The sequence below is a fragment of the Tetrahymena thermophila genome, assembly GCF_000189635.1.
Source record: "Tetrahymena thermophila SB210 genomic scaffold scf_8254556, whole genome shotgun sequence".
In the NCBI taxonomy this organism is placed as follows: domain Eukaryota; phylum Ciliophora; class Oligohymenophorea; order Hymenostomatida; family Tetrahymenidae; genus Tetrahymena; species Tetrahymena thermophila.
The window spans coordinates 23848-44973 of record NW_002476327.1 but is presented as its reverse complement, the minus strand read 5'-3'; the positions used below and the strand labels follow the sequence as shown (position 1 = coordinate 44973).

The following is a 21126-nucleotide window of genomic DNA, read 5'->3' as shown; positions in this document are numbered from 1 at the left end:
ATTATAATAAATTACATTATTAATTAATTATAATTCTATTATAAAATATAAAATCAGATTTTTTAATAAATAACTAAAAACTATATTTCATAAAAAGTAGCATGCCAACCACTATATTTTTGTATGGTATCTTGCTTTAAATTGTTTTTATTTTTCTGGTTAAAACTTTCTTAATATTTCATTCATTTATGAGTGAACCAAAAGCTAAGATAATTCAGAAGTTACAAAAGAAAAAAAGGAATTTTATCAAATTTTAATCATAAATACAAAATATTTAATAAAAAATAAAATACTCCTTTAAATTTTTGTAATTATTATAATTAAATCAGCCGCCAATTAATTTTTTCCTTTTATTTATAAAAATGGAATATAAAAAGCATTAGTTCAAATGGTGAATAAAGAGCACTAAACTTAGGATCTTGTTTGGCTCACTGCTCTAATTCTACAAACTTTTAATATTAATCTCTAGTAAAAATAGTTTATTTGGATTTATTTATTTTTTTTAGAGAGATAATAAATAACTTAATTTATAAAGTGTCAATCAATCATGCATTCATTTTTTAGAATTAGATAAATATTATTTTAATATATACTACCTAATATGCCTATTTTAGGATATCAAGGTTTTAGGTAGTAAGCAAAAGAGCAATCTCTGAGAAAATATCTGGTTTTTTATCTTCTAAATAATAGGAAGAGAGACAAATAAAAACACACAAAATAAAAGAGAACAGATTGTTATAGTAATAGCTATTCTTGCTATGTTTAAGTTATTAAATAGCTGTTATATTCCATTAACAAAAAGATTATTTAGCTCTCTCATAATAAACTTCAAATAAGTACATATTGTTTAGACTTCATACATTTATGAGTTCATAGATTATTTGTATGGTAATTAAATGCCACCGCTTGTTATAGTTTAAGAATAGCCTATCATTTATGTTATTAAATGTTATATGTTTATGTTCATTCCTTCGTTAAATTTTCCATTCAAAAAACTGCTACACTCAGTTAAGTTAATATTTTATGGATACTTTTAAAAGAGTTGGTCACAAATGCTTGGATTTTTAGAGAAATATGAATCAAACTAAGTCTAATAAGAAGATGGCAAATTATTATAGTTATTATAGTGAATGTAAGTTAAATTATCCATTAAATCATACATATAGTTAATATTTCGATTGAAATAAACTATTGGTTCATAAACCTATCTGACTCCAATATAGTTATTAGCCATTGTTTGGCTTTTTAAACAGTTAAACAAGAGCATAAAGTTTGGCTCTAGTTTTACGCTGAAAGCAAGTTCTGAATAAAAATTTTACAAGTTAGTTGTAAAATTTTAAGTTAAACTGGTTTCAACAGCTATAAAAGTAGAAAACAAGATTATCTATAAAAAGAATGGCATTAGTAGCAAAATATTTAGTAGACTGTATTTTATTGGTCTTACATTCTAACTTGAAATGCCTCTTAAGTTAAATGCTGTTTCAGTGTTAGTGTTAGATTCTTCTTATTTTTATGCATGTTTTTCGCCTCTTTAATGTAAATTAGATCTCTCAGATTTGACACTATTATTGTCTTATTAGTTAGAATTTTGTATCAAAATTTATTCTTAATGATTTTAATTTTCGTTCTCGTTAAGATTCTCTAATTTATTAGGTAAATCTTAATTTTTTTGTTCTTAATTCATCTCATTTAAAGCAGTTTCCTCTTCTTCTAATGTTGATGTACTTAAAAATTGTTCAATTCTTTTAACTTAATGTCTGACTTATGAAAGTGGAATTGTGGTTAAAATTGAAGGAACTTCATAATAGTAAAAAAGAGTTTTTAAGTAAAGGACAAATACTACAACAAAATAAGCTAAAATGAAAATTAATCCTATAAAAAGAATATCTTGTAAATAAGTTTAAACAGATTTTAAATAGCTAAAAATTTCTTATTCTTGTAAGTCTCTATATTAAATTATTTAATTCAACAGTTAATTTGAGAAGTTTTCTAGATTTATAAAAATATCATTGTTGTGCAAATCAAATTATCCAAGTGGTACTCTCTTTTTTTAAGTAAAAACAAATTCAAATCAATCTAATCAAAAATATTTAGAATTTAAAAATAAAAATTTTTTAGTGAGTAAAAATACTATAGTCTCTCTAATAATTTGGAGTTCTGAAATAGGAAATTCCAATTTTCACAAAATAATTTATGTAAATTTTTGCTAAAATTCAGAAATCAAACATAAAACGTTAATGAGCGAGAAACCATAGTATTTTAGAAAAATTTAATTTAATACCTTGAAGTGATAGACCTTAGCCAAAACTTATTAAGATGCTTAATAAAGATTATTAGGATATACAATTGTTTAACGATGGTTGAAATGAATTAACAGATCCATATTTCTGTTATTGATAAATAAATCTTACATTTATTAAGTTACTCCCACATTATTTAAATATAATTTTGTCAATATCTCATCTAAAGCAAACTAGTAAATGGTTTCTGATTCAAGATATTTTTAAAAGAAATATTCTTAAGTCTTATAATCCATGTTTTCATAATTGTAATATGATCCTTTATCAATTGCAAACATATTGAAAGCTCCCTCTATAATGTGCTAAGTGTTTGCGAAGTATAAATGTGTGACATTATACATCTGAAATCTAATTATTGTATTATTTACTTGCTGCTAATAAAGGATCAATGATAAACTGATGTAAACTATTTCAAACACTAAAAATAAAAATGAAAATATTTTTTTGTAGTTAAACAAGCTACTATTAATATTAAAATTGCTGTCTTTCATGAAAGATTTTATATTCTTTTTAGAGCCTACAATCTAATTAATTTTAAATGAAATTTTTTTAATCAAGATAAAAAGAATTAATTTTTTTAAAAAAAAATTTACTTCATCTATTTCTTTTTGATATTCTGCTTCTGTATTTTCAAATTATAACATTTATTAATTATTTTCTAGATTTTAGTTAGAATTTTCACTAATTTGCTCTTCGTTTTCATTTGCTAACTTGACATCAATCATTTTATTTTGTTCTAACCTTAATGTTTTTATATTTTCACCATAGTCTTTATAAATCTTTACGTTCTATTCTTTTTCATCATTTATGCTGTTTCTCATTTAATTTTTTTTGAATATATATTGCTCTATGTGATTCTTATATTCTTCTTAGTTTTAAATAACTTCATAATGCTTTAAATATACCTAAGGAATAATTTTAATTTCATTATTATCAACTTGCTCTGACTTTTTTTATGATTTTGAAGATTTTTTTTCTATTTTTTTACACTTATTGTATTCCATTTTTATAAGATTTTCTAAAATTTTGTATACTTCGTTATCAGCTACATCCATTTTTTTCTTTTGATCTTTATTATTTTCTAAGATGTCCTAAATTCTTTCCTCTTAACTTCTTTCAGAGGTATAAATATATGGATATAAATTACTTATAAATTAGTTTCTCTAGCTTTAGCTATTTAGTGTTGATATTTATTTTTCTTTTTTGACTTAGTTTTGACTAAATTTTGATTTTTGTAGTTTCTTTGAGACTGTATCTGATTCATCTTCTTGGTAATTTTGCTTTGATACAGCAACCATAGTACCTAAATAAGAATTTGTTCTTATATCATAAAATATCTCCATTTAACCAATTTATTTCTAACTATTAGAGCTCATTCGCTTTGGCTTGGCTTCGAAAGAATTGTTCTCATTTTGTTTGAAAATAGAGTCTTCATTTTAAAATGAAAACTCATTTAAATTTCTTGGGCTTTAATCATCAGTTTGAGATAGATTATTATTTTAATCTTTGTGAAATTGATTCAATGTAGGTTGCTTTTTTAATAAACACTAATCTTAATTTTTTGTTTTTTAAAGAGAAAATTGGTCCTTTAAATCATTTTTAGATAATTTTATATTAATTATGTAACCTTAAGAACCCAAATTCATAAATCTTATTTGTTCAACATTTATCTTGACTTTAGATTCTTTCATCATCTTCATTTAGTAAGTCTTTAAAATGAGCTCTTTTCCCTGTTTCTGTTGAAATTCAAAGATGTATTCCCAAAAATTAGGAATTATTTTTTCAATGTACATGCCTTACTTAATCTTTTTCATATCAATATTAAACATAGCAACTACACTTGGAGAAATACTTTCAATCTACCCATTAACTTTTGTTATTATAAAAGCTGGATAATCATAGAGTAAATTTTAAGCAATAATCGATGCTTAAAATAATAAGCCTTAAGTATGTGAAGGAATACTCTTAAGAACCAACTTAATTGGAATTGAATAATCCTGTTTACTCTTTATAAATAAATCCCTTTTTTTACCTATTTTTAAATATTTTAATTAGATAGATCATTTTATTTTTTTTAAAAATACAATTTAATAAAAAATCAAATTAAGAAAATCTGCACATTATTATAATAAAAGTAATTAAAAATTTCTATATTATTTTATCAATAAGCATATATTATAATATATTTTTTAACTCTGAAAATGAATGGGTTATGAAATGAGATATTTTAAAAAAATGCTCAGGATAATTTAGCATGAAGCCACCTTAGAGTTTTTTTGTAAAAAAAATTATTAATTTTGTGCTCCCTTTCACACTGGAGAAATTTTTAATCATTAAAAGAGTATGAGATAATTTTTACCTATCAATTTTTTTTTCCCTGTAGCTAGAAATTAGTCAATAAATTGATTATGATATTGCTGCCAGATGCTAGGAATTAAAAAAGAAACATTTTTAGATTAGACTTAAGATTTTGGAAATCCTATTATTCTTAGCATTTCACTGTTAACTTCAATTATGTTTGCAAAGCTTTCTTCTTATGAGCTTATCATAATGGTTCCTTGAGTATAAAATTCTTCTTCTTATAAATTATTTAAATCATCATCTTCCATTCTGTAGTTTTGATCTTAATCTTGTCTCTGCAAAGTTTAAAAGAGCTCTTTATCTTCCAAAAAATTTAGGCAAAAAGTTTAGAAATAGCGAAAGGCAGATTAATTAATACTAACTTGTTGCTTTAATTATTCAAACTAATTTTTTATAGCTTCACTCTGTTGCAAAACATAACTACCCTTAACTATTAGATTTTAAGCTAAAGGTGATTGCTCAAGTAATTCTTGCCAAAACTTAAGATAATTTTGCATTGTAATATTCAAGGTTTTTTTGAACTTATTAGAGTATTCTTCAATGCTTAATTCAGAAGAAAAATCTAATTCTATGTTGATTAAATTAAGGAAAAAATTAATTGTGTTTCATCGAAAAATTTATTGCTTTTTTAAATGAAAAATTGGTACAAAATAAATTATTTTATATTCTCAAAATTCATTGTTTTTTCATAGAAAAATCATATCTTCTAATGTAAAATAACCTGGGAGTAATTCAATTACTTTTATAATACAAAGTTGTGTTGTTATTTGATAGAAAAACTAATTACTTTTTAATTTAAAATTAAGCCCTAATTCCATAATTTTATTAATAACTTTATAATACAAAACTAGTCGTTAATTAATAGAAAAATTAATGATTTTTTGATTTAATATGGGAATTTTTTTGAAGTAGCAATAATAATAATTTATTTAAATTAATCAAAGTTAATTTTAATAAATAATTCTGTATATTTGCTTGTATTTTTGAATGTTAAAATTTTTGCCATTTTAAATGTAAAATTGAAGCAAAATCAATTATTTTATATTTTCAAAATTCATTGTTTTTTTAATAGAAACACCATATCTTATAATGTAAAATAAGCTGGAAGTAATTCAATTACTTTTGTAATGCGAAAATTTATTATTATTTAATAGAGAAACTAATTACTTTTTAATTTAAAATTGAGCACTAATTTGCATCATATTATTAATAACTTAATAATGCCAAAACTACTCATTAATTAATAGAAAAATTAATGATTTTTTGATTTAATATGGGGATTTTTAGAAGTAATAATAATAATTTATTTAAATTAATCAAAATTAATGAGTTTCTAATTCAAATTGATAATAAATAAGTCTGAGAATTTGCTTGTATGTTTGAATGTTAAAATCTTTGCCTTTTTAATAAAAGAATAATTTACTTTTGTATTCATTCTGATTTGATTACTGGACTATAATCTTCCTCAACCTGTAAGACATAAATTCTTCTTATAAAGTTGGCTGATTCTGAGATACAAATGACAATTAAATAAGTGACTAATCTTTATTTTAAATTGTCTCAAACAAAAATAATGCGTAAAGTATCCTAATTTTATTAGATCCTGCAAATTTTTCAATATTGCTGTGAAAAATTGTATAAATAACAGAAATGCTCATTATTAAGTCCTCGTTAGTTGTTTGATTAACTAGCATTCTGCTAATCTTCTTTATGCGAACAGAATTGCACCTTGAAGGACAAGAAGGTTCTATACAATCATTTCTGTGTCTATTTAAGAAACCATCCACTTTTATAGAATATTGATCATATTTCTAAATTGCATAGCATAATACTCTCAATTGCTAGAGAGCATCTTAGGCATATTTGTGATTAAAAGAATTTGCAGCACATATTTCGTTGGTAACTGGTTCAAAATATATATTAAAAATAGTAAAAAATATAATTCCAACTATCCAAAAAAAAGCAACAACAGTGCTTCCTGGGAAGAAATAATTATAAACCCCAATAACTGTTGTCAAAAATATAATGAAGGCCTGCTATAATTTTATTTTTTGCAATATGTTGAAGTTATGTAGCATGTTATTAAGTAAAAGTTTTAATAAATAAAACCACCATACAACTGACATTGTAATTTCAATTACTTGGTACCTATCTTCAAACAGCAAAGATGCAACTATGCAGAAAGAAGTAACAAAGTATTAAATACTTAATTCATAGTCTCCACTCAGTTTAGAGTTTTTGTAGGTGCAGTCTAGTCTTGGATCATAATAGACTTAATTGATATAGCTACAAAACAAATGTAATACGGCCATACAAACAATAGATATAATGATGCTTGAGATTTTAATAACTGAGAAGCATTCATCTTTGGTGACAACATCAAAATAAGTATCTTAAGAGAAAGTAGAAGAATATTTATAATTTGAGTTTTTTTCACACTAGAAAATGGAAGCAAAAAGCTAGAAGAAAGGAATATACAGAACTTAGGTTAAGGTATTTACTGTAAAGTCTAAAGCACAGAAAATGATCTTATGGGAGGATTTAAGTTTTTAGTTTGCACTTCCATTTTTTTCAATAAGTAGCGATGATGAAGCAAAAGACATAATTAAAATGATAATAAAACTAGAACTAAAGTAGAATAAATCTTGATACTAACTTACATAGCCATTGTTCATTAAAAAGGGGACAAAGAGGAATCTTTGCATAAGATATAAAATATCATTTGTTAAACTAGTATTACGCATCCAAACTGAGTCTATTAATCCAATCAATTAGATTGTTTGTATGAATATAAATATTGCTTCAATAAGAAAAGAATTATGATGAAAATCTATCATTTTATCTATCAAATAAAAAAGCTTGTATTTATACTTTTGAGAAGTCTACTCTGAATCATCAAAATGCTCTAAATCGTTTTTAATGTCCATTTTCCTATTCAACTTAAATCTTTATAATGAATGAATGAATTAATGTATTTTTATTACTTCTACTTTTTGCTTAATTATTTGTTAAAATTAAATCAGATTTAAATGTTATTATAAATAGAACTTAACTTATTACATTCAAAAATATATGATAATTATTAAATAAATTACATTAATTTCAATTTATTTTTTATTTGCTGATCACCTTATTTGCTTAACTTTTGTTTTTTATTTCACTTTTTGAGTTGAAAAAGCAGCAACAAAATCCTTAATTAATTTAAATTTCTTATATTTCTTTCCTTTCACCTTCTTTCTTTTCATGTTTTTTTGTTTTATCTCATAATCATTAAAACCATTCCCTTAAAAATCCATTTAATAAATAATTATCTAAATGTGTTTTGTTCCTTCAAAAAGTAGTTTTCTGATTCTATTTCGCGCTTCTTTATCATATTGGAATGTTTAACTGAAGATTATTTTTATATTCACTTATTAATAAAGTTAATAAATATTATTTGAATTTAAACATTGAAAATATAAACTAAAGTAAATGAATTCATGTAATAATCTAATTTAAAATTTAATGAAAATTTTAAATAAATTTTATTATTATTTTAAAAAGTTGTTTGAAGGAAATTATTTTTATTTGTAATAAAATTTATGGTTGATTCTTACTTTTTTTATTAAATTAAATATTACAAATAATTAATAAATTTTTATATTTAAGCTAAAAATTTTTCTATCTTATCTTATATATATCAATTAATTAATTAATGAAATGCATAAAATTCTTATTATTATAATTTAAATATAATATTAAACTATTGATTTTGCAAAAATTTTATTTTAAATAAATAATTTATAGACACTTCAAAAACATTCAATTTTTATATAGGTATTTAACTATAAATAGAAAAATGGTTGATTCATAACGTCTTATGAAACTTTTAGATTTATCAATTCTAGTAAATCCACTAATTTTTTATAGAATTATTAATAACTTTGAAAACAAATATATTAGCTTATTAGAAGATTAATTAATTAAATTTAGTATATTTGATATTCGATATTCTTGAGAAAAAAAATGATATAATAGAATAATTACTATTCTAGTCTACAACCTGTAATTATTTTTTAGAAAAATTAATATTCTTAACAATTATTTTTATGAGTAATAAAAGTTCTTAATCTCTTCACATTAATCTCATTAAGTTCTCCGTATTAATCTTTTGTAAATTTAAATTTATTAAAATTAATCTTATTTATTTCATTTCTATTTATAAATTTACTTAAATATTTTTTTTTTCAAATAATTAATTACTCATATTTGCATTCATGCAAAATTTAAATAATATTTTATTTTCTACTTTTGCTTTGATTTTTAATTATTTCATTAATTTCTTATTGTTTCATATTTTTTTCTTCTTCTAACTTAATAATTAATTATATTTTGTTCAAAAATAATAATATAGAGAGAAAATAAATTCAAATTAAGATTTGTCAGAATTAAATTCAGCATTGGCAAAGTGCTCTAATCTCTCAAATTTGACACTTGATCTTGGGTAAAAAAACTTATTTGCTTAGGATTTTTATCATATTTTTCTAATAAAAAAAAAATTTAAAACAATAAAACTCAAAATTTATTTATTTTTTGATTTAATTTTTTTACCTTTTTAATCAGATTTTATTTTTATCTTCTTAAATTAATTTGTTTTTTAGTATTCAATTTATGTTTTTATCATGAATTAATATCTTATTATTTCATATTTTTTTATTCTAACTAATTTTATTTTCTTCTATATTTAAAAAGTGAAAATAGTATTGATGACGAAGAAGCATCAGGATTAGGTTTTAATTTAGCAAATTGTGCTAATCTCTCAAATTTAACACTTAATCTTGGGTAAAAATTTATTTATTTATGAGCTCTTTATTTGATTTGTTTGTTTTTAATTCTGATTCTATTTTTTTATTAATTTTTTTTAGCCCTTTTTGTATTATTCTATTTTTGCTTAAATTACCTTAGATTTTTATTTTTCATACCTTTTTTATCAAATAAAATTTATTTTCTTCAATACCTAAAAAGCATTAATAATATTGGTGCAATCGGTGCAACAAAATTAGTTTCTGGTTTGGCAAAATGCACTAAACTCTCAAGCTTGACACTTAATCTTCGGTAAAAACAGTTTATTTGTTTTTGATTGCAATATTTTAATTTCATATTGATTTTAAAACTATAAACCTCTTTAAATTAGTTTATTCATTAATTTTTATTTGATTTATTTGATTTTTTACTAGGATTGAGTTTTTTTTAATTTAAATAATTTTTTAATTTTCAATTTTTACTTTTTTATATTTTCTTCGTTTTTTTTCTTCAAACTAAATAATTAAATTTTCTTTAATATTTAAAAAGTAACAATTAAGTCGGCGCATGTTTAGATTCAGCTTTAGCAGGCTGCATGAATCTCTCACAATTGACATTTAATATTAAGTAAAAACAGCTTTATTTTATTTTAGATAATCAGCTATTATTTTAGTATGGGAATATGTCAATTTATTTAAAAAGTAAATTTAAAATTACCATAAAAATTATAAATTAATTTATTTTATTTGCTTATTGATCTTAGTTGTGTTTTATGTTTTTTTTTTTTTACAAATTTTGCTTTGGTTATTAATTAGTATTTTATAATTACATTCTCTAGCTAATTATTTAACAATATTTTCATATTTAAAAAGTTGGAATCGTATTGATGCAAAGAGTGCAGCAGATTTTGCTTTTGGTTTAGCAAAGTGTACAAATCTTAAAATTTTGGAACTTTATTTCGAGTAAAAACAGTTTATTTTCTATATTCTAACATAAAAATAAATAAATTTTTATTTATTTAATTTATTTATTTTTTTATCTTAATCAAACTCACTTTTTTATTTTCTACTTTTGTTATGACTAATAAATAATTTCCTATCTTTTGGTTGAGTGTGCACAGTGCGCGCTAAATATAAAAATATTAATTAGAGCACAACTTAAAACATTTTACATAATATAAAATTTAATTTATTTTTTTATGAAAAAATCTACTTAAATTTTTAATCAATCATTATAAGTAAAGAATTTTAGTGATAGATTAATTCATGTAGTTTAATAACTACCTAAATAAATTATGGTTCAAAAAAATTCTTTGTGCGCATTATCCAGCCTCTAATCTTTATCTCCAATAATTTCTTATTATTTGTCCATTTTTTACTAACTAACTAACTAATTAATTAATTAATTTATTTATTTTTTATTTAATATTTAAAAAGACATAATTATATTGGAGATACAGGTACATTGGCATTAGCTTCTGCTTTAAAGAATTGCACTAACCTCACAAATTTGACACTTAACCTTAAGTAAAATGAATTAATATGTTTAGAAATGCAATATTTTTAACTATTAAAATTAACATTTTATTCTTTTTATTTATATATTTTTAAGCTTTTAATTTGTGTAATTACTTTTTAATTCTTATTATCTTATTTTAATTTAACTTATCTTTAATCTTTCAATTTTGCTTATTGAATTTTTCAATTTCTTATTTTTTCATATTTTTATTTTTTCTTTATTTTACCCTTCTAAGTTAATAATTTATAATATTTTCATAAATATTTAAAAAGGGATAATTAAATTAATGAAAAGGGTGCATCAGAGATAGCCTAAGCTTTAGTAAAATGCACTAATCTCTAAAATTTGAATCTTAATTTCAAGTAAAATCAGCTTTTTTATTCTTGATTGTGATATTTCTAAATATAAATATGAATTTAAAACAATAACATTTCTTCAATTAATATGATTTTAAGTTTTTTATTTGATCTTATTGCTTATTGATTCTGATAAATTTGTTTAATTTACCTTCTTTTTTAAATTTCATCTTTTGCATTGATTGTTAATTATCATATTTTTCAAAAAAAATAATGAATTTATTAATTAAATTTTCATAATATTTTAAAAGTAATAATCTAATTAGTGGAAAATAAGCATTAGATGCTATTTGTGCTTTAGTAAATTGCACAAATCTCTCCAATTTGACACTTTATCTTATGTAAAAAGCAGTTTATATATTTAAGATTATTATATTTTTCATATAAAAATGAACATAAAAAAATTAATTCTTAATTGATTTATTAGATTTTTAATTTTAATTATGTCTTTAATCTCTTAACTTTACTAATTTTTCAATTTTTATTTCAAATTATTTTATATTTATTCTTTATTTTTTTTTAATTAATTATTTTTTCTTGAATATTTAAAAGAGGAAATTAAATTAGTGATGAGATTGCTTTTCCAAATTTATTTTCTGCTTTTGGAAAATTCTTTACTCTCCTTGGATTGTAGTATTTTTCTTTTAAAAATAAATTTAAAACAATAAAATTATTTTAGTTTATTTAAAAGCTTATAATATATTTATTTGCTTTTTAATTCTAATTATTAACTTTAAATTTAGCTTATTTTTTAATTTTCAACTTTTTATATGATTATTCCTTAATATCTTATTATTTTATATTTTTCATTTTAAATAATTACAATTATATCTTATTACAGTAAAAGTAATTAAATTAGTGACTAAGATGCATCAGACTTAGGTTCTACTTAGACGACAAATTGCACTAATCTCTTATATTTAAAACTTGATCTTAGGTAATAAGAGTTTATTTGTTTTGAATTGAGATATTTTTAATATAAAAATAAATTTAAAAAGTAATAAAATTTCTATAATTAAATTATTTATTTATTTATTTATTATTTTTATTTACTTTTTGAATTTCATTTGCTTTTTCTTGGTGAGGGAGGAGTATTTTTAGAATCGCTATCTTGATTTTATTTTTTAAATTTATGGATAAGAAATAAATAAATTAAAATTATCTTTATTTTAAAAGCATTTTGAATTAGAGATTTTACCATAATTATATATTGTTCAATATTAAAAAAGTTACAATAGAATTGGTGCAAAGTTTATAAAAGGAATAAGTGAAGCTTTATAAAAGTTCGTTAATCTCTCAAATTTGACACTTTATCTCAAGTAAAAAAATATATTTTTGTTGAATAATTAATTATATCTATTTTATTTGAAACAATAAAATATTTTTTATTTAACAATTTGCATTTTAGACTCTTTTACTCTAAATTTAATTTGTTTTATATTTTTCTAACTTAATATTTACTATTAATTAATTTTTTATTATTTCTTGTTTTTTCTTCATTTTTCGTTATTGTCTAACTTATTAATTATTATATTTTCTTCTATATTTAAAAAGTAATAATTAAATTGATGCAAATGGAGCAACAGACTTAGGTTCTGTTTTAGCAAAATATACTAATCTCTCAGAATTGGTACTTGATCTTAAGTAAAAACAGTTTATTTGTTTTGGAATGTGATATTTTTTAATAATAAGCAATAAAATTATTTCTAAATTTTTGTTTCTGTTCTTAATTTTACTCAATCTTTTATTTTAAACTTTCGATTTAATTATAAATTAGTTTATTATATTTTATATTTTCATTTTTCTTAAAACCAACTAACTAACTAATTAATTAATTATATTATATTATATTATCTTAAACTTTTAAGCAGTAATAAAATTGGTGATAAAGGAGCATTATGCTTAAGTTAGGCTCTATTAAGCTGTACTAATCTCTCAAGTTTAAAGCTTAAACTTTAGTAAAAATAATATTTATTTATTTTTGCTTAATTAATTTTTTAATAAAATTAATTTAAGACAAAAAATATTGAAAATTTTTTATTTGTTTATTTGCTTTTAATTCAGATTCTATTTTTTTTGTTATTTTAACTTATATTTTAATGTTTAAATTATAGTTAATTTATCATTATTTAATCTTTTTTTATTTTGTAAATTACTAATTCATTCTATTTTATTTTGATATTGAAAAAGAAGTAATAAAATTAGTGCAAAGTTTGTATCAGGATTAGGTCATGTTTAAGCAAATTGTACTAATCTCTCATTTTTTGAACTTGATGTTAGGTAAAATTTATTTTTTTTGTGATATTTTTTAGTGTAAATATCAATTTTAAAAAATAAAATCATTTAATTTATTTATTAGCTTTTCTTTTAATTTGTTTATTTTGAATATTTTTTCCTCATAATATAATTTTTTGTGAGGGTAATTTTTTTGATTTTAATAAAAAAAAACATAAAATTATAAATTAGTAGATAATTTGCTCTTTAAAATTTTCATAATAAAATAAAATTCATCCCCACCCACTGTAACTCATTTTTATTTTTCTGCTTTTTCTTTAATAAAATATTAATTTCTATTTTTTTGATATTTTTCCTTCATTTATTCTTTCTTTCTTTGTAATTAAATTTTCTTTAATATTTAAAAAGCTATAATATAATTGATTAAATTAATTTATCTGGCTTAGATTCTACTCTATCAAAGTTCACTAATCTCTCAAATTTGGCACTTTATTTTGGGTAAAATCAGTTTATTTTTTTAAAATGTGATATTTTAAAAATAAAATTATGAATTAAATGAAATAAAACTATTAATATTTTTAAATAGTTTGCTTTCTTGCTTGCTTTTAAATTAATATTTAGTTTTTTTATTATTTTAATTTATTTTTTTATTTTTTAACTTCTAATAATTTCATTTTTTGCTATAAATAACTCCTTATAATTTTTTGAAATTTAAAAAGAAGTAATAAAATTAGAGCGATAGATACAACATACTTAGGTTAAGTTTTAGCAAAGTGCACTAATCTATCAAATTTGACACTTTATCTTGGGTAAAATCAGTTTATTTATTTTGTATTATGATATTACATATATATATAATTTTTTATTAATTGATTTATTAGCTTTTTATTTTATTTATTTACTTTTTTATTCCTATTTTTCTTTTTTCTTTTAATTTAACTAAGTAACTAACTGATTCTTTAATTTTAATTTTAATTTTAACTTTTGCCTTTATTTCAGATTAATTTCTTATTTTGCATATTTTTTCTTTTTAATGATGGGTGATTGTTTTTTCAATGTTTAAAAAGCGAAAATCAAATTTGTGATGAAGGTGCATCCGGATTAGGCTCTGGTTTAGCATGCTGCGCTAATCTCAAAAGCTTAACACTTAATTTCTAGTAAAAAAATATTTTTTATAATAAAAGTTAATTTAAAATAAAAAACTTCTATTATTTAAAATTTTAATTTTTTATCTTTTTAATTCTGAGATTATTATTTTTTCTGAATTTATTCATTTTTAAATTTTAAACTTTTTTTTTACAATGAATTAATTTTGGTGATATACCAAATCATCGCTATTATATTATTACACAATATTCTAGTTTTTTAATAATTTTTTTTTTTTAGTGGTCACAAAATATACATAAAATAACTTTTTCTCAAAACAATTTTTGCATACCTATACAATATATAAATAAATATAATTTATGCAAAGAAGTCTAAAATATCTTAATTTCTTATTTTTTTTTCATATTTATTACTTTATTTTTTCCTTTTTAATAGCTAACTAACTAATTATATTTTATGTAATATTTAAAAAGTTGTAGTTAAATTGGTTCAATTGGTATATCAGACTTAAGTTTTGCTTTGACAAATTGCACTAATCTCTCAAACTTAGAAATTTCTGTTGGTTAGTAATATTTTTAATAAAAAATTAATTAAAATAATAAAAACATTTTTAATTAATTAATTTATTTATTTAATTATCAAAGCAAAATTTCAAAATTAAAGAATAAACTAAAATAATAATAATAATAATAATAATAATAAGAAGAAGACAAGTAAGAATTAAAAGCAATAAAATAAAATAAAAAGCTTTACTAATTAATTTCTTACAATTTTTCCTTATAACTAACATAATGTATTTTCTTCAAAAAACTGAATTAATGTGTGAAAATTTAACATTTTATTTTATGTAAAAACAATTTTTTTGTTTTAGATTATAATTTCTTTCATAATATAACATTAATTTAAAAATATAAAATGTAATAATTAATTTATTTAATGGTATTTGATTCTTTTTTTTCTCTTAATTCACTCATTTTAAAATTTTTAACATTTAGTTTGGTTATAAATTAATTTCTAATCATAATTTCAAATCTTTTTATCTTCGTTTGTTTTTTACTCATAACTAATGAAATTTTCTTCAATATTTAAAAGTGGTAATTAAATTTGTGCTGAAGGTGCATCAAAATTAGGTTTTGCTTTAGCAGACTGCCGTAATCTCTCAAATTTGAAACTTGATTTAGGGTAAAAACAGTTTATTTGTATTAGATTGTAATATTTCTTATTATAAAAGTTCATTTAAAGTCATAAAATTCTTTTAATTCAACTATATTTTATTGCAGTTTTGTTTTTTTCCTTAATTTTTTAATTGTAAACTTTTGCTTTGATAAGAATTTCTCAACATTTTATATTTCTTTTATTAATTTTCATGTTCTAACTAACTAACTAATTATATTTCCTTCATATCTAAAAAGTAACAATTAAATTGGTGAAATAGGAGCGTTAATCTTAGGCTCTGGTTTAGTAAAAATCTCTAAACTCTCAAATTTAACACTTTATCTCAAGTAAAACAATTTATTTTTTATTTTTAGTATGTGGCATCTTTAATATAAAAATGAATAAAAAACTATAAAATTTTTCTATTAATTATTTTTTATTAGCTTTTTGATTCTTGTTCTCCCATTTTTGTTAGTTACTTTCATATTTGATTTTCAAATACTACTATCTTTAATTAAAAATTCATTTCTCATTATTTCATATCTATTTTTTCATTTTTTCCTTCTAACAAACTAATAATATTTTTCTATAAAATTTAAAAAGTGGTTGTTAAATTGGCACAAAAGGAATATCAGATATAAGTTCGGCTATAGCAAATTGCACTAATCTCTCAAGTTTAACACTTTATTTAGGGTAAAAACAGTTTATTTGTTTTAGACTGTGATAATTTAAAGTATAAAATGAATTTATACAATATATCTAACTCTTTTAGTTTACTTATTAGCTTTTATTTATTAATTTTTTATTTTATTTCTATTGTAATTAATTTTATGTATTTATTTATTTTAATTTAAAATTTTTTTGTTATTAATTTTTTATTTCCAAATTAATTAATAAGTGATAAACAAATCTTAAGTTCGCATACATTGATATTAATGAGCATCTATCTTAAATCAAAGAGGCTAGTTATTAAAAATATATCTTTTTGAAACTTACGCATGAAAGTTATGAAAAAGAAATAAACAAATTAATTTTTATGTATTTAATATTTTTTTTTAATAGAGTAATTTAAGCTAAATTTAGCAAGATAGTTTTGTAACTTTCTTTATGTTTATAAATTTTATAGTTTGTCATTTTAATATTACATTTTAAGCTAACCAGATTTTCAAATTATATAATCTTGATATTCCTGATTCTTATTAATAATTTATTTATTAATTAAAAGGTTAAAAATAAAAAAAATTAAAACAATAAGGTAGATTTATTTCATAAAAAACTTTAAAAAAATTATGAGAAAAATTTTTATTCAAATTGTATTAAATAAACTTAAAATTTATAAAATATCTTAAATTTTTAATTAGACTTGATTTCTATTTATAAAAGCGAAAATTATATTATGCATGATGGATCTTCTACTATTAGTACAGCACTTGATAACTGCAAATTCCTTACTAATCTCAACTTTTCAATTTGGTAAAATTATTTAATTTTTATTTTTCATTACTTATAAAAGTTTAAACTATTTGATATATTTTGATTTAAAAGTCAAAACAAATTTAAGTAGTAAATGAATAGATTTATATTATTTGAAAAGTAGAAATAAAATTGGTGATATAGGAGCCAAAAATATAGGATTGGGTTTGAGTAACTGCACTCATCTTACAAATTTAGAGTTAGGCATAAGGTAAATTAATTTATTTCATTTATAACTTAAAAAACATTATGAGAAAGCTTTTTTTTCAAACTGTATTTATTAATAAATAAACTTAAAATTTATAAAATGTCTTTAATTTTTAATCAAACTTGATTTCCATTTATAAAAGCGAAAATTAAATTGGGTATGATGGAGCTTTAACTATTGGAACAGCAATTGGTAAATGCAAATTCCTAACTAATCTCAAATTTTCAATTTTGTAAAATTATTTTATATTTATTTTTTCATTACTTAAAAAAGTTTGAATTATTTATTTGATATATTTTGATTTAAATGTCAAAACAAATTTAAGTAGTTAATAAATTGATTTTTATTGTTTGAAAAGTGGAAATAAAATTGGTGATAAAGGAGCCAAAAATATTGGATTAGGTTTGAGTAATTGCTCTCAACTTACAAATTTAAAATTAGACATAAGGTAAATTCATTTAGTTTAAAACTTTTTAAAAAATATGTGAAAGATTTTTATTCAAACTAAATTAAAATAAACTTAAATTCAATTTTTTATTAAATTTTATTTTCAATTATAAAAGCTCAAATTAAATTTGTGATGACGGAGCTTCTACTATTGTTACAGCACTTGGTAACTGCAAATTCCTTACTAATCTCAACTTTTCGATTTAGTATTTATTTTTTTTTTCATTACTAAAAAAAGTTTGAATTATTTTTTTTATTTTGATTTAAATGTCAAAACAAATTTAAATAGTAAATAAATTGATTTATATTTTTGTTTTTCAAAGGGGCAATAAAATTGGTGATAAAGGAGTCAAAAATATTGGATTAGGTTTGAGTAACTGTACTCAACTTACAAATTTAGTTTTTAGCTCAGAGTGAATTTTATTTATTATTTTTGAAAAAAAAATTATGTTAAAGTTTTTAAGATGATATTTAAAATATCTTTATTTTATAAGTAATAATGAGAAGTTTCTAAAATCCAGTGAAATTATCAACTGCAAAAATATAAAATAATTGAATTTATCAACAAAGTAATTACTTTTTTTTTGCTTAAAATTAGATAATCTTAAATAAAATTTTTTATTTTTCTAAAATATAAATTTATATTTATTAAAAGAGAATTGCCAGAAAAAAGAAAAATAGAAATCAAAAGATTAGCTTTAAAAATAAAAAGATTAGTTAAATTAAATATAGATTGAATTTACTAAAATGAATAGCTAAATATTATTTATAATAGTACATTAAAAACATTTAATTTAAAAGTTGTATAATGAGTATATATATTTTTTAATATTTAATTTAATTTTTGGAAAAAGCAAATGATTTATTATAATAATATTATTATCAGTAAAACAATCAATTAAAATGATTTATATATTATGGTGTTTTTAATGTTAGAAACTACATAAAATAAAATCTTTTTCTTTATGTGTTATTAAAATATAGAATTTCTTATCAAAGATAGGGTTTCCATATTTTATTAATATCAAAAAATCAATAAAAAGTCATCAAAATAGGCAATAAAATTTCAGTGTATAGCCTTGAAAAAAGGCTGTTCCCTAGGGTATTATACAAATATATAATATATATGTTGAGAAATATTTTTTTTTATTTTTATTTTTAATTTTCAAAAATCTTTTAATTTCTTATTAATTTTTATAAAGAGGATAAATAATTATTTAATATATAAAGAAGTTAAAAAATGCTTAATAAGACAAACAATACATTTTCTTTAAATAATAAATATAATAATTTCATTACTTACTTACTTATTTTAAATTTATATAATTGTAGTATTATTAGTATTTTTTTCAATTATTATTAAGTTTATAAACTTTAACATAATCAACATACATTTCTTTTGGTTCTTTGTAATGCTCAGGTTTTGCATATTTCTCTATGACTGCAAAATTCAAAATCAAGTAAAAATCTCTATCAGGAATAACTATAGGACAGCCTATGCTTTTGTTGTTTGAAGGATCGCTAATAATAAAGCTATAATTAGCAACACCATCAACATAGAAGGTCACTTCATTTTTAGTCCAAAGCATTCCATAAAGATGATATTCAGTGAAAGAAATTTATTTCATTGGGGATCTATACCAAATTCTACAATCTCCATATTGTGATCTATTACCATAAATATATGCACTATAGACATAATCATTTTTGTCATCGCCACTACAAACATTGCAATATTCCATAATATCTACTTCAACTGAATATGGCCATCTTGAGTTGTCAGCAGGAAGAGCCCAGAATGCTGGAAATGATGAATCCTAGAATTATAATTTAGGTAATTTAATTCTTGCTTCAGCGTAGCCATATTAAAATTTGAAACCTTTACTTCCTCTAGTTTCCAAATATCCTCCAGAATAGTCATATTTTTTTTGATCGTAAATCGTGGAATTATACTGTGCACTTAAAACCAAGTTATCTCCTTCTATTTTCACATTTTCTTTAGTATAAATTTAAAATTATTAACTAGTTCTAACTAAGTTATCACCAACTTTCCAATACTAAGTGTTTATTTCAGTTTGATTAAACTGATCTTCAAATTTCAAAGTAAAATCATCATAGTTTATAACATCAGGATGTTATGAAGGACTACCAGTAGAACTATGAGATGCAGAAGCGATAGCAAAAAGGAAAGCACATATTGAAATATATGTTAAGCAATTTTTAATATTTTTCATTTTTTATAGGATTTGTTTTGTATTTATTATTATTCAATTTTAATACAAATAATCAGAGCTTTTTCAGCTAAAATCTTAAAGTTTTTAAATGAGTTCTAAAGCATTCAAAAAATTGTAATTTGTATTAATTAAATTACTGTGATTTTTAATTTAAGGTTAAGCAAGCAAAAAAAAATTATATCCACAAATTCTTTTAAATTTCAAATTTAGATAGAATTTCAGCCTCAATTATAGTGAGACTCAACTTAAAGGTTTGACAGTATTCAGTAATTTAATAGATTAATTAATTAATCAAATGAAAATCAAAATTTAATTTATTGTAATATTAAAGATCAAAAGTACACTTTGATAACATTTTATAAATTATTAGAAATGTAAGTTTTTTAACAATAAGTTTAAAACTATTAGAGAAAGTATGAAACATTGGATGTATCTTAAAAAAATAGAATTTATTCATTAATATCTATCATGCATGCTTAAAATTAAGCAATATATTTGTTTTATCTTAAAAATATGATCTATTACTAAATTAAATTTATTTGTATTCTTTAATTACTGGATTAATATTTAGTTAAGCTTTTAATTTAAAAACTGAATAGAAAATCTTTGGTGATTTTAAGATAATCTCATTATTTACTTTTTTAATTATCAAGATATACTTTTATTAAATTATGTAACAATTAAATTCAAGAATAAATCTTAAAAATAAAATTGAATAAATTAGATTTTTCTTTTTAAACTATATCAAATAATAATGCTTAAATATGCTAATTTTTTACAAATTACTTACACTAAAATAAAATTCTAAATTTGTATTGATTTATAAAAAGTTAATTAATTAACTAACTAGCTCAAATTGTATAAAAATAAATTAGAATTGAATAAATTAATATTGATCAACTTATTGATAATATAAATTAATATATACTGGACAAGGTATTTCTAGAAAA

The 21126-nt window shown here is 20.3% G+C and overlaps 5 protein-coding genes across 5 annotated transcripts; 2 read left to right on the top strand and 3 right to left on the bottom strand. All coding sequences in view use genetic code 6, as the record gives it.

Annotated features, from left to right (window-relative positions):
* Positions 1-384: 384 nt before the first annotated feature.
* Positions 385-5158, bottom strand: TTHERM_00956500 (transmembrane protein, putative; the record flags this gene model as incomplete). Its single annotated transcript, XM_001020729.2, has 6 exons — positions 385-449; positions 594-605; positions 841-2044; positions 2282-2824; positions 2894-4332; positions 4660-5158. 6 exons carry the CDS (start codon positions 5156-5158, stop codon positions 385-387), a joined length of 3762 nt encoding a protein of 1253 aa, XP_001020729.2.
* Positions 5159-5977: 819 nt separating this feature from the next.
* TTHERM_000956499 (transmembrane protein, putative) lies at positions 5978-7405 on the bottom strand (the record flags this gene model as incomplete). Its single annotated transcript, XM_012798791.1, has 1 exon — positions 5978-7405. The coding sequence occupies one exon, from the start codon at positions 7403-7405 to the stop codon at positions 5978-5980; it is 1428 nt and encodes a 475-aa protein (XP_012654245.1).
* Positions 7406-8632: 1227 nt separating this feature from the next.
* TTHERM_00956490 (transmembrane protein, putative) lies at positions 8633-15772 on the top strand (the record flags this gene model as incomplete). Its single annotated transcript, XM_001020728.3, has 21 exons — positions 8633-8705; positions 8755-8813; positions 9055-9144; positions 9393-9482; positions 9666-9755; positions 9993-10070; positions 10316-10405; positions 10880-10969; positions 11234-11323; positions 11569-11658; positions 11870-11947; positions 12159-12254; positions 12547-12636; positions 12872-12961; positions 13186-13275; positions 13508-13597; positions 13961-14050; positions 14272-14361; positions 14620-14709; positions 15133-15225; positions 15304-15772. Exons 1-21 carry the CDS (start codon positions 8667-8669, stop codon positions 15770-15772), a joined length of 2172 nt encoding a protein of 723 aa, XP_001020728.3. The 5' UTR covers positions 8633-8666.
* Positions 15773-17210: 1438 nt separating this feature from the next.
* TTHERM_000956481 (translation initiation factor eIF-5A family protein) lies at positions 17211-18359 on the top strand (the record flags this gene model as incomplete). Its single annotated transcript, XM_012798790.1, has 6 exons — positions 17211-17287; positions 17409-17498; positions 17638-17727; positions 17854-17943; positions 18059-18148; positions 18266-18359. 6 exons carry the CDS (start codon positions 17211-17213, stop codon positions 18357-18359), a joined length of 531 nt encoding a protein of 176 aa, XP_012654244.1.
* Positions 18360-19291: 932 nt separating this feature from the next.
* TTHERM_00956480 (glycosyl hydrolase family 16 laminarinase) lies at positions 19292-20176 on the bottom strand (the record flags this gene model as incomplete). Its single annotated transcript, XM_001020727.1, has 1 exon — positions 19292-20176. One exon carries the CDS (start codon positions 20174-20176, stop codon positions 19292-19294), a length of 885 nt encoding a protein of 294 aa, XP_001020727.1.
* Positions 20177-21126: the final 950 nt, after the last annotated feature.